The sequence below is a fragment of the Chiloscyllium plagiosum genome, chromosome 1, assembly GCF_004010195.1.
Source record: "Chiloscyllium plagiosum isolate BGI_BamShark_2017 chromosome 1, ASM401019v2, whole genome shotgun sequence".
NCBI classification, from domain to species: domain Eukaryota; kingdom Metazoa; phylum Chordata; class Chondrichthyes; order Orectolobiformes; family Hemiscylliidae; genus Chiloscyllium; species Chiloscyllium plagiosum.
The window spans coordinates 28,210,832-28,225,474 of NC_057710.1; the positions used below are offsets into that span (position 1 = coordinate 28,210,832).

Here is a 14,643-nt window from a genome sequence, read left to right on the forward strand (position 1 = left end):
TTGTTTACAGGTTGGACTTTACTGAAGGAGATTTTGGAGAACTGGCTTGTTTCGATTTTTGGAGAACTGGCTTGTTTTGAGGGGATGGAGTGGTCACTAAAGACAGTGGATTTAAGAACATTACTGGTGAATTTTTTTCCACATGGGAGCATCCTTCAAATTCTATTTACTGCAATGGACAAGTAGTTTTTTGTTGTTGTAGTCATTGAAACAATATTGTTTCATTGTAAATGTAATTATGTCAGTGTATTACATAAGAATTCAGCTTTCTGGCTTTCCACATAAAATGTTGCATGCAACTAATCTTTTCCTCTTTCTTTGGGAAGTAACAGTAGGATAGATAAAGGGGAAGCAGTGAATGTAATGTATTTGGATTTTCAGAAGGCGTTTGATAAGTTATGAAACATTACACTATTTAATAAGATATTATTGTATCACGGGAAGGCAGGGTGGCTGAGAGGTTAACACTGCTGTTTCACAGCTCCAGGACATAAATTTGATTCCTCAGATTGCACATTCTCCCTGTGTCAGCTTGGGTTTCCTCCAGGTGCTCAGGTTTCCTCCCACAGTTCAAAGATATACAGATTTATTGGATTAGCCATGGGAAATGCAGGGTTTCAAAGATAGGGTAGGGGTTGAGTCTGGGTGGGATGCTCTTCACAGTGTTGGTATGAACTTGATAAGCCAAATGGCCCGCTTCCATACTGGGGATTCTATGAAATTCTATTCTATGAAAAGAGTCCATGGTGCTGAAGGATGGATAGAGGATTGCCTAACAATTAGAAAACAGTTGGGATAAGGGTGGCAACCTGTAACTAGTGGTATGCCATAGGGATCAGTGTGTGGCTGCAATTATATTAATGACTTGGATGAAGAAAGTGAACATACTGCAGCCTAGTTTGTGAATGACACAAAAATAGATGGGAAGAGAAGTGATAAGGACAACAGTGTCTGCAGAAGGATATAGATAGGTTGTGAGTGGGAAAAACACTTGGTGGATGTGGGAAATGTGAGGGAGAACTCAGGAGCTGAATATTATTTATTTGGAGAAAGACTGCAGAAAGCTGTGGAACAAGGGACTTGGGAGTCCTCATTCATGAATCTCAAAAAGCTAGCATCAGCTGGTAAAAGAAAGGTAAATAGAATGTGACTATGACAATCCAAATAAATATCCAAATTCTATGTCACAGAAAATCCAGGAAATAACAAAGGGAAATACATAACCGATAGAATGGCTACTTTTCATACTTTCAGAACAACCCAGAATGAGGTGCACATGCAGCATACAGTTGTGCTCAAGGCCCAGTAATAATTTGAAGAATTGTTACAGTACTTGAATGATGCCCATCTTCAGAAGAGTACTCATTCACTTTAAAAGTTTTATTAAAAAGAAAACACAATGCAAGTAAGAAATATCTTCCATTAACTATCTGAAATTCCAATATAGACATGTAATTTGTCAATTTTACCTTTTAACAATTAAAAAGATCAAGCCTCAAAAACTTAAACATTTTGTCAACATGACTTTGATATTTTTACCAAAACGTGAAGATCATTTTATTTACATTTTGTGCATGTTTATAAACTAATTTTCCTATTGCTTAAATGCCAAAACCATGCTCACCATCAGCAGCAATCTGTTTTCACTCTTCTAGTGAACCTATGCTTGTTTTTCCTGAATGACACACAAAACAAAATGCTAGGACTTTGACCGTTGCTGAAAGGGCAGAATTTCCCATCCTTGAGAAGGTGGCTGTGAGCCAACTTCTTGAACTGCTTCAGTCCATGTGGTGAAATCACTCCCACAGTTGTAAAATTTTGACTGTGACGGCAATTAGTGGTGTTGGTATTCCCAGGTACTTGCTGCCTTTTGGTTTTCTAGAAGTTGTAGGTATGACAGGAGCTGTCAAACAAGTCTTGACGAGTTCCCATGATGCACCTTATACATGGAACATACTGTCGACATGGTACACTGGTTCTGAAGGGATTGAATGTTCTAGTTGGCAGATAGGATGACCATCAGATAGGCTGTTCTGTCCTGGATATTGGGTTTCTTTCATGTGAGAGCTGCATTCATCCAATCAAATAGACAGTATTTCATGGGAAGTCTGTAGTTAGGTTGTTTACCACAGAACTCTTCAGTCTCTGACTTGTTCTTGTAGTTATAGTATTTGTATGGCTGGTACAGTCAGGTTCTAGTTGTTTGCAAGCTCTAGGATGCTGAAAGATCCTAGGGTGCAGATTCATTCGTGTTAGAGCTGGTCACAGACTGGTACTTGTATGCCATGGATGACACTTGCCACTTATTATCTCAAACCTGAATATTATCTGTAGCTCTCAGGAGCCCAGTGCTCCAAGGTTGAAGCCACTGTTCCTGGGTTGGGTAAAGTTTGCATCCTTGGGTCAGGAGTGGTGCTTGGGCTAGTGGCCGGAGGTCTGGCTGGGTGAGGTAGCACTGGTGTCTGTGCCATCCAACTACAATATAATCAGATTAGAAAATACATAACACACATCACTGAATTACATCTGCATATGTTATTGAGTTTTTATATTCTGATATAATTCATTTGAGGATTTCTCTTCTATGACCTTGTTCGCTGATTGATGTTTCTTCTGCTGTACATTCAAAGCATTTTTGTAGATGTTAGCTAGAAATCAAAAATGCAAAAAATAATATTATTTTATTTCCAACAAATGTAGATCAGTAATACTAATATACAGTCTATCAACGAGAACATAATTTTCAAATTCATCTGTCATCTTTAGCTACTTCAATTGGTTTTCCTAAAGTTTCTAATCAATACAGAGGGTGAGGAAAGGGAGAAAAATTAATATTTATAGATATCACAATTGATAGTTAAATATCACTGAATAACAGATACACATTATCATTATAGTTAATAGTGAAAGATTTAGAGGAATTGTACCAGATGATTCCCTGGGTCAAGGGAACGGAAAGATCACCTTTCACTCCCCAGAAAATTGCCAGCTTCAAGAAACATAACCAGATGTGACAAAAAAAATGCCAATACATATTTATGTATATCATCTGATTGTCTACTGATTAAATAAGAATTTTATCCAGTTTAAAGATAAATGATACAATTTGGCATTTCAATACCGAGGTATGCAAGCAAGAACATGGATTAAATTAATCTAATTGGAGGTCAGTACACCCGCACAATAAAGCACAAATTAACCAAATACCCTGATCTCCGTGGGTAGCACAGTGGCACAGTGGTTAGCACTGCTGCCTCACAGCACCAGGATCCCAGGTTCCGATTCCAGCCTCGGGTGACTGTGTGGAGTTTGCACATTCTCATCGTGTTTTGTATGGGTTTCCTCTGGGTGCTGCAGTTTCCTCATGCAGGTCAGGTGAATTGGCCATGCTAAATTGCCCATAGTGCTCGGTGCATCATTCAGAGGGAAATGGGTCTGGGTGGGTTAGTCTTCGGAGGGTCGGTGTGAACTGGTTGGGCCGAAGAGCCTGTTTCCACTCTGTAGGGAATCTAATCAAACCTCTTAATAGCTTGCACTGCACTCTCCCATCATATGAACTGTTTTGCTAGAAATCCAATATTTTGCAGATACCCAAGCTTTGTGGAAGACACTAGCTATATGTTTTGAGTGAACACATTATGTTCTTACCTGATTTAGCCTCCATTTTCTGACGAGCATGGCTTAGTTCTATGTTATTTACATATAATTGGGAACTGCAACAGACGTTTTACAACAGAGGTTAAATACATTGATTCATTGATACTATTTGACAACATATACAAAAATATTCAAACAGCTATTTGTTGACACTGAATTTGTCTAATATTCACATCTGCTGCTTTTCAATGATATTACATCAACAACCTTGAAGAATAACCATAAATAACTTTGACGAATATAGAGAAAGTAGGAAGGAGCTCAGAGAGCGAATAGGGGCTATGAAATGTTTCATTTATCCAGCAGGGATAAGGAGAATTATAAGGCATTTTGTGCATATTTTAGGAGCAAGTGGATAGCTAGGGAATGAGTAGGCCCACCAAAGGATAAAGGATGAAGGCTATATTTGGAACCAGAGGAAATGAATGAGATCCTTAGTGAGTACTTTATATTGGTATTCACCAAAGAGAGGGACAAGAGGGAAACTTACCGGAAAGGTAAATTACCCTCTAAAAGGAGCTAACTCACTTTCAGCAGCAGCGGGAGCAGTGAAAGCAAGGAGTTGAGTGGAGCAGTCGAATTGCACTCTGGGAAGGTGAGTGAACTGATATATTTGGGCAGCAGCTGCATCCAAGACACTGCACGTGTGGTATCTCCCATCCGCCCTTGTTCTCTAACTAAAAAAAAGACACTGTGGTGTGTTGATAAGGTAAAGTTTTTCTATTTCTTTTTTATCCTTTTTTTTTCCTTTTTCACTTATCTGTTATTTTATATTACAGTTGGACTAGGTTAAGTTTAAGACTGAAAATGACAGGAGATCTCAGACCCGTGTTATGCTTCTCTTGCTCAATGTGGGAGCTCATGGATGCGGCTGATGTCCCTGACTCCTTCATGTGCAGCTGCAGCCCTTGCATGATGGCTCTGAAGCTGCAGATGGACTCACTTCGGAGAATTCACAATGCTGAGGAGGTCGTGGATAGTACGTTTAGTGAGTTGGTCATGGTGCAGATTAGGATTGCTGAGGGAGAAAGGGAATGGGATACCAAAAGACAGAGAAAGAGCAGGAAGGCATTGCCAGTGTCCCCTGTGGTCATCTCTCTCCAAAACAGATATACCATTTTGGATACTGTTGGGAGAGATGGCTCATCAGGGGAAGGCAGCAGTAGCCAGGTTCATGGCACCATAGCTGGCTCTACTGTACAGAATAGCGTGAAAAAGATTGGAAGGGCTATAGTCATCAAGGATTCAATTGTAAGGGGAGTAGATAGTGGTTCTGTGGTCGAAAACGAAACTTCCGAATGGTATGTTGCCTCCCAGGTGCACAAGTGGGAATGACTCAGATCGGCTGCAGAACATTCTGAAGGGAGAGGATGATCAACCAGTTGTCATAGTGCATAAAGGCATTAACGATATGGGTAAAAAATGGGATGAGGTCCAACAAGCAGAATTCAGGAAGTTAGGAGCTAAATTAGAAAGTATGACATCAAGGTAGTAATCTCAGGATTGCTACCAGTGCCATGTGCTATAAATGAAAGAATAGGCAGGATGAATGCGTGGCTTGAGAGATGGTGCAGGAGGAAGGGCTTCAGATTTTTGTGACATTGGGACTGGTTCTGGGGGAGGTGGGACTATTACAAATTGGATGATTGACACCTGTACCGGACTGGAACCAATGTCCTTGAGGGTGCTTTTGCTAATGCGGTTGGGGAGAGTTTAAACTAATGTCGCAGAGGGGTGGGAACCAAATGATGAGGTTAGTGGACAGTAAGGAGGTAGTAACTCAAGTCTGTAAGGAACTAGATCATGAAGTCAGCGTGAGTAAGAGTAGGCAGGGAGCAAATGATGAACACAAAGGGACTGATGATCTGAGGTGTATTTGTTTTAATGCAAGAAGTGTAGTAGGTATGGCAGATGAACTTAGGGCTTAGATTAGTACCTGGGAGTATGATGTTATTGCTATTACTGAGACTTGGTTGAGGGAAGGGTGTGATTGGCAACTAAATATCCCAGGATATTGATGCTTCAGGCAGGATAGAGACAGAAGTAAAAGGGGTGGAGGAGTTGCATTTCTGGTGAGAGAGGGTATCACAGCTGTGCTGAAGAACAGCATTATGGAGGTTTTGAACAGTGAGTCAATATGGGCAGAGCTCAGAAATAGGAAGGGTGTGGTAACAATATTGGGGCTGGACTATCGGCCTCCCAGCAGCAAGCGTGAGATAGAGGTACAAATATGTAAACAGATTACGGAAAGATGTAGAACCAACAGGGTGGTGATAAGAGATTTTAATTTTCCTAACCTTGACTGGAATTCAAATACTGTTAGAGGTCTAGATAGAGCAGAATTTGTAAGGAGCATCCAGGAGGGATTTCTAGAGCAGGATGTAAATAGTCCAACTCTGGAAGGGGCCATACTGGAGCTGGTGTTGGGGCGTGAGCCCGGTTGAAGTTTCAATAGGGGATTACTTTGGGAATAGTGATCACAATTCTGTAAATTTTTAGAATACTCCTGGATAAAATTGCGAGTGCCAAATTGGGGGAGGCCAACTATACCAAAATTTGGCATGAGCTCTGGAATATTTGAAGCTGTTTGAAGGGAAATCCACATTTGATATGTGGGAGGCTTTTAAAGAGAGGTTGATTAGAGTGCAGGACAGACATGTCTCAGTGAAAATGAGGGATAGAAATGGCAAGATTAGAGAACCATGGATGACAGATGAAATTATGAGACTAGTTAAGAGGAAAAAGGAAGCATACATAAGGTCTAGGGTGACTGAAGACAGATGAAGCTTTGGAAGAATATCAGGAATGTAGGCAAAATCTGAAATGAGGAATTAAGAGGGCTAAAAGGGGTCTTGAAATATCTTTAGCAAACAGGGTTAATGAAAATCCCAAAGCCTTTTATTCATATGTAAGGAACAAGAGGGTAACTAGAGAAAGGGTTGGCCCACTCAAGGACAAAGGAGGAAAGTTATGCGTGGAGTCAGAGAAAATGGGTGAGATTCTTATCGGTTACTTTGCATCAGTAGTCACCAAGAAGAGGGATGTGACGGATGTTGAGTTTAGGGATAGATGTTTGATTACTCTAGGTCAAGTCAGCATAAGGAGAGAGGAAATGTTGTGTATTCTAAAAGGCATTAAGGTGGTCAAGTCCCCAGGTCTGGATGGGATCTAGCCCAGATTACTGAGGGAAGTGAGAGAGAAAATAGCTAGAGCATTAACAGATACCTTTGCAGCATCCTTGAACATGGGTGAGGTGTCAGAGGACTGGAGAATTGCTAATGTTGTCCCCTTGTTTAAGAAGTGTAGCCCTAATAATCCAGGTAATTATAGACCAGTGAGCCTGATATCAGTGGTAGGGAGCTGCTGGAGAAGATACTGGGGGATAAGACCTATTCCTATTTGGAAGAAAATGGGCTTAACAGTGATAGGGAACTTGTTTTTTTTTACAGGGAAGGTCATGTCTTACCAACTTCATAGAATTCTTTGAGGAAGTGACAAAGTTGATTGAGGAAGGGGCTGTAGATGTCATATACATGGACTTCAGTAAGGCGTTTGATAAAGTTCCCCATCGTAGGCTGATGGAGAAAGTAAAGTCGCATGGGGTCCAGGGTGTACTAGCTAGATGGATAAAGAACTGGCTAAGCAACTGGATGCAGAGTGTAGTAGTGGAAGGGAGTTTCTCAAAATGGAGAACTGTGACCAGTGGTGTTCCACAGGGATCCGTGCTGGGACCACTGTTGTCTATGATATACATAAATGATCTGGAAGAAGGTATAAGTGACCTGATTAGCAAATTTGCAGATGACACTAAGACTGATGGAGTAGCAGATAGTGAAGGGGACTGTCAGAGAATATAGCAGAATATACATAGATTGGAGAGTTGGGTGGTGAAATGGCAGATGGAGTTCAATCTGGGCAAATGCAAGGTGATGCATTTCAGAAGATCCAATTCAAGAGCGAACTATATGGTAAATGGAAAAGCCCTGGGGAAAATTGATGTACAGAGAGATCTGGGTGTTCAGGTCCTGAAGGTGGCAACACAGGTCGACAGATTGGTCAAGAGGCATTTGGCATGCTTTCCTTCATCGGATGGGGTATTGAGTACAAGAGTTGGCAGGTCATGTTACAGTTGTTATAGGACTTTGGTTCGGCCACATTTGGAATACTGCATACAGTTCTGGTCGCCACATTACCAAAAGGATGTGAATGCTTTGAAGAGAGTGCAGAGGAGGTTCACCAGAATGTTGCCTGGTATGGAGGGTGTGAGCTATGAAGAGAGGTTGGGTAGATTAGGATTATTTTTAAGGGGGGACCTGATTGAGGTCTACAAAAGCATGAGAGGTATAAACATGGTGGCTAGCAAGAAGCTTTTTCCCAGAGTGGGGCACTCATTTACTAGGGGTCACGAGTTCAAGGTGAGAGGGGAAAAGTTTAAGGGAGATATGCAAGGAAAGTTCTTTACGCAGAGGGTGATGGGTGCCTGAAACGCATTGCCAGCAGAGGTGATAGAGGTGGGCATGATAGCGTCATATAAGATGTATCTAGACAGATACATGAATGGCAGGGAGCAGAGGGACATAGACCCTTAGAAAATATGCGACAGGTTTAGATAGAAGATCTGGATCGGTGCAGGCTTGGAGGGCTAAAGGGCCTGTTCCTGTGCTGAAATTATCTTGGTTCTTTGGATGTTGAGGTTAGGGAAAGGTGCAGGTTAACATAATGTAGGTAGTATTGGGTCTTGAAATCCATTAAAGTGGACAAGTCCCTAGGGCCAGATGCAATCTATCCAAGGATACTGTGGGAGGCAAGAAGGAAATAACTGAAGTGAGGTTCGAGAGGACTGGGGAATGGTCTATGTTGTTTCCTTGTTGAAGAAGGGAAACAGAGAAAGTCCAGAAAATTACAGGCCAGTGAGTCTTATCTCACTGGTGAGGAAGCTGTTGGATAAGATACTCAGAGACAGGATTTATTCACATTTGGATGTAAATGGACTTGTTCCTGATGGGCAGTATGAATTGTGCAGGGAAGGCCATGTCTCACTAATGGCAATGGATGTTATCTACATGAACTTTAGTAAGGTTTTTGTTAAGGTAACTCATGACAGGCTGGTACAGAAGGTAAAGTCTAGTATCCAGGGTAAGCTGGCTAGATGGATACAAAACTGGTTTGGTTATAGAAGGCAGAGAGCAGTGGTGGAAGGGTGCTTTTCAGAATAGAGATCAGTAATTATTGGTGTTCTGCAGGGATCAGATCTTTGTTTGTAATGTATATAAATTATCTGGAGGAAAATGTAGGTGGCCTGATTAGTAAGAGTGCAATGACACCAAAATTGGCAGAGGTGCAGACAGTGAGGAGGATTGTCAAAAAATAAAGCGGGACGTAGATAGATTGCAGATTTGGTTGGAGAAATGGCAGATGGAGTTTAATCCAGACAAATGCAAGGTGATGCATTTTGGAAGATCAAATTCAGATGTAAATTACACAATATATGGCAGAACTCTTTGGACCATTGACATACAGAGGGATCTGGGCATACATGTCCATAGATCCCTAGAAGTGGCAACATAGTTGGATAAGGTGGTCCAGAAGGCATACAGCACACTTGCTTTCATTGGCTGGAGCATCGAAATATAAAAGTTGGCAAGTTATGTTACGGCTGTTCAATACTATAGTTCAGCCATATTTGGAATGTTGATTGCAGTTCTGGTTGCCCACACTACCAAAAGGACATGGGCGCTTTGGACAGGGTGCAGAGAAGGGTTGCCAGGATGTTGCAGAAAAAAAACATCTGGAGAGTTGTTTTTTTCTGAGGAGAGGTTGGATAAATTCAGTTTGTTTTCATTGGAAAGATGGGGGCTGAGGGGCAACCTACATAGAACACAACACAATACAAGCCCTTGATTTTGTGACAACCTTTTATCCTACTCTGAGATCAAACCAACCTACATACCCTTCATTTTACTGTAATCCATGTGCCTAACTGAGTTGCTTAAATGTCCTTAATGCATCTGATTCTCCTCCCATGCCTGGCAGTGCATTCCACGCACCCACCACTCTCTGTGTAAAGAACTGACCTCAGACATCTCCCCGAAAGTTTCCTCCAATCATCTTAACATTATGCCCACTTGGAATAGCCATTTCTGCCCTGGGAAAAAAATCTCTGACTATTCACTCTGTCCACCCCTTTCATCATCTTGTACATTTCTATCAAGTTGCCTCTCACCCTTCTTTGCTCCAATGAGAAATGCCTTGGCTCCCTCGACCTAAGACATGCCCTCCAGCCCAGCATCCTAGTAAATCTACTCTGCAACCTGTCTAAAGTTTCCACATCTTTCCTATAATGAGGCAACAAGAACTGAACACAATATTCTAAGTGTGGTCTAACCAGGGCTCTATAGAGCTGAAGCATAACCTTGCGGCTCTTAAACTCAATCCCCCTGCTAATTAAAGCCAACACACTGTACGCCATCTTAACCCCAACAACTTGGGTGGCAACTTTGAGGGATCTATGGACATGGACCCCAAGATCCCTCTGTTCCTCCACACTGCCAAGAATCCTGCCTTTAACCCTGTAATCTGCATTCAAATTCGACCTTCCAAAATGAATCACTGCACACTTTTCCAAGTTGAACTCTATCAGCCCAATTCTGCATACTGTCAATGTCCTGTTGCAACCTACAACAGCCTTCCACACTATCCACAACTCCACAAACCTTTGTGTCATCAGCAAACTTATGAACCTACCCTTCCACTTCCTCATTCAAATCATTTATGAAAATCACAGAGCACAGGTCACAGAACAGCTCCCTACGGAACACCACTGGAAAACAAGCTCCACGCTGAATACTTTCTATCTACTACCACCCTCTGACTTCAATGGACCAGCTAAATTTCCCTGTATCCCGTGTCTCCCTACTTTTTGAATGAGCCTATCATGGTGAACCTTATCAAATGCCTTGCTAAAATTCATGTACATCATATCCACTGCTCAACCTTCATCAAAGTGTTTTATCACATCCTCAAAGAATTCATTAAGGCTTGTGAGGCATGACCTGCCCCTCACAAAACCATGCAATCTCTAACCAAACTATGCTGTCCCAAGTAATCATAAATCCTGTCTCTCAGAATTCTCTCCAATAATTTACACACCACAGACGTTAGACTGACTGGCCTGTAATTCACAGGATTATCCCAATTCTCTTTCTTGAACAAGGAACAACATTTGCCACCCTTCAATCATCTGGCACTACTCCAGTGGACAGTGAGGATGCAAAGATCATTGCCCAAGACGCAGCAATCTCCCCTCGCTTCCTGTAGTAACCTTGGGTATATTAGGAAGGCAAATGGAATTTTGTCCTTCATTGCTAAAGGGGTTGAGTTTAAAAGCAGAGAGATAATGTTACAGCTGTACAAGGTGCTGGTGAAGCCACACCTGGTGTACTTTATGCAAATTAGGTCTCCTTACTTAAGAAAGGATGTACTGGCACTGGAGGAGGTTCACTAGGTTGATTCCAGAGTTGAGGGGGTTGTCTTATGAGGAGGGAGGCTGAGTAGATTGGGATTTTATAGATTAGATTCCCTACAGCGTGAAAACAGGCCCTTCAGCCCAACAAGTCCACACCAACCCTCTGAAAAGTAACCCACCCAGACCCATTTCAACTCTGACTAATGCAGCTAGTACTATGGGCAATTTAGCATGGCCAATTCACCTGACCTGCACATCTTTGGTCTGTGGTAGGAAACTGGAGCAACCGGAGGAAACCCACACAGACATGGGGCGAATGTGCAAACTCCACACAGACAAGTCGCCCGAGGCTAGAATCGAACCCAAGCCCCTGGTGCTGTGAGGCAGCAGTGCTAACCACTGAGCTACCGTATTCATTGGAGTTCAGAAGAATGAGGGAGATCTTATAGAAACATATAAAATTATCAGGATAATCAATAAAATAGAAGTAGATAGGATGTTTGAATTGGTAGGTGAGACTAGGACAAGAGGGCATGGCCTCAAGATTAGAGGAAGCAGTTTAGAACTGAACTGAGAAGGAACTTCTTCACCCAGATGGTTGTTAATCTGTGGAATTCTTTGCCTAGGGAAGTAGTTGATGCTACTTCAGTAATTGCTTTTAAAGCTAAAGTAGATACATTTTTGAAAAATGAAGGAATTAAGGGATATGATGAAAACGCAAATAAGTGGAGCTAAGTCCACAAAAAGGTTAGCCATGATCTTATTGAATGGCGGAGCAGGCTTGAAGGGCCGTGCGGCTACTCCTGCTCCTAGTTCTTATGTTGTAAAAGTCCAACTACAAGAGGGCACAGGTTCAAGGTGAGAGGGGGAAAGTTCAGGGGAGAAGAGCGGGGAATATCTTTCACACAAAGTGTGGTGGATGCCTGTATTGTATAAAATCAGAAAGCAGCCTGTTCTTTCCGAAATTTGCTCTGTCATAGATGCAATTTAATCCTTTCAGTTCGCTAAGAGAAAATCCTCAAGATATTACTTATCTCTGCAAAGTAAAGCAAGCAACATTCCTAAATTGAGCAATTTAATGCAACACATTTTTTTGGGAATTTGTACCACGATAACGATGACTGAGTATTGCAGGACCTGATATATGTCTTATGTCCCAGCTAATTATTACAGCAGTAATTTCAGCTATTACTTACCTCACTGTAAAATGGGAACAAAGGTTAGATGGGACACTTAAAGCATTCATCAGAATCTGCAACATTAATTCACCATGGTAGTGACATTATTTGCCAAAAAGTTGCAGACCGTTGTGCTCCATAACATTACTCAAGATAACCCTTAGAAACTGTAACATTATTCAATTAATTTACGGTTGACCTGAATATCTCTACCTTTGTTCAATCACCTTTCGATACCATTAGTAAAAGCTTAATTTTAAAAAAATTAACAATTAATTAAATCATTTTCAGAAGAGCAGTCCAAACTTCTAACATATTTTTGTCATTCCTAACCTCATGGCACTTTGTCACAGTGGTTAGCACTGCTGCCTCACAGCACCAGGGACCTTGGTTCAATTCCACCGTTGAGTGACTGTGGAGTTTGCACATTAGATTAGATTACTTACAGTGTAGAAACAGGCCCTTCGGTCCAACAAGTCCACACCGCCCCGCCGAAGCGCAACCCACCCATACCCCTACATTTACCCCTTACCTAACACTACGGGCAATTTAGCATGGCCAATTCACCTGACCTGCACATCTTTTTGGACTGTGGGAGGAAACCGGAGCGCCCGGAGGAAACCCACGCAGACACGGGCAGAATGTGCAAACTCCACACAGTCAGTCGCCTGAGTCGGGAACTGAACCCGGATCTCTGGCGCTGTGAGGCAGCAGTGCTAATCACTGTGCCGCCCACACATTCTCTCCGTGTCTGTGTGGATTTTCTCTAGGTGGTCCGGTTTCCTCCCACAATCCAAAAATGTGCTGATTAGGTGGATTGGAAATGCTAAATTGCCCATCATGTCTGGGGATGTGCAGGCTACTTTCAGACTGTAGGGATTCTATGAATCCGAACAGGTCAAGCTCTAACTTTTACACAATGCTCTTAATCCTGGGCTCCCAAAACAGCAGAAACAGTTCTGCCAATTTATCTGTAAAACCATAAGACACAAGAGCAAAAGTAGGCTATTCAGTCGTCAGGCTGCTCTGCCATTTAACAATATCATGGCTGATCTGATAATCTTCAATTCCACTTTCCTGCCTTTTCCCCATAACTCTTGATTCTCTTACTGATTAAACATCTGTCAATCTCAACCTTGAATATACTTAGCTATCCAGCCTTGTGCTACCCTCTGAGACAAGAAATTCATCCTCATTTGTCTTAATTGGTCACCCCTTGCTTTTCGATTATGCCCTCTAGACTGCCGTACCACCCAGTACCCTTCCACCGACCGCCGTACCACCCAGTACCCTTCCACCGACACCCTCCTTCGACTGACCGAACTGGGCCCCACCCTGAACAACTTTTCTTTCCAATCCTACCACTTTCTCCAAACGAAAGGAGTAGCCATGGGCACCCGCATGGGCCCCAGCTATGCCTGCCTCTTCGTAGGGTATGTGGAACAATCCATCTTCCGCAACTACACTGGCCCCACCCCCCATCTTTTTCTTCGCTACATTGATGACTGTATCGGCGCTACCTCGTGCTCCCACGAGGAGGTTGAACAGTCCATCCACTACACTAACACCTTCCACCCCGACCTCAAATTCACCTGGACAGTCCCGGACTCCTCCCTCCCCTTCCTAGACCTTTCTGTTTCTATCTCAGGCGACCGAATCAACACGGACATCTACTACAAACCAACCGACTCCCACAGCTACCTAGACTACACCTCCTCCCATCCTGCCCCCTGTAAAAACGCCATCCCATTCTCCCAATTCCTTCGTCTCCGCCGCATCTGCTCCCAGGAGGACCAGTTCAAAATACGTACAACACAGATGGCCTCCTTCTTCAAGGACCGCAATTTACCCCCCGACGTGGTCGACGGTGCCCTCCACCGCATCTCCTCCACTTCCCGCTCCTCCGCCCTTGAGCCCCGCCCCTCCAACCGCCACCAGGACAGAACCCCACTGGTCCTCACCTACCAACCCACCAATCTCCATGTACAGCGCATCATCCGCCGTCACTTCCGCCACCTCCAAACAGACCCCAGCACCAAGGATATATTTCCCTCCCCTCCCCTATCAGCTTTCCGTAGAGACCACTCCCTCCGCGACTCCCTTGTCAGATCCACACACCCCACCGACCCAACCACCACTCCCGGCACCTTCCCTTGCAACCGCAGGAGGTGCAACACTTGCACCCACACCTCCCCCCTCACTTCTCTCCAAGGCCCCAAGGGAAACTTCCATACACCGCTCCCAGCCTGACCACCACCACCGTCCACAGACCACCCCCAGTCTGACCCTCACCGCCGCCTACACCCCACCACCAGCCTGATAATCACTGCCATCCAAACACGG

At 43.2% G+C, this 14,643-nt stretch overlaps 1 protein-coding gene across 1 annotated transcript in view; it reads right to left on the reverse strand.

Moving 5' to 3' along the window:
- Window positions 1–1,079: 1,079 nt before the first annotated feature.
- LOC122559788 overlaps window positions 1,080–14,643 on the reverse strand; it is a 49,972-nt gene continuing 36,408 nt past the window's right edge. The window contains exons 5-6 of the mRNA XM_043709864.1: window positions 3,649–3,713; window positions 1,080–2,648 (exon numbers count right to left, since the gene is read on the reverse strand). Coding sequence (XP_043565799.1) covers window positions 2,536–2,648; window positions 3,649–3,713 — 178 coding nt within the window. The 3' untranslated portion in view covers window positions 1,080–2,535. The remainder of the gene's footprint in view (window positions 2,649–3,648; window positions 3,714–14,643) is intronic.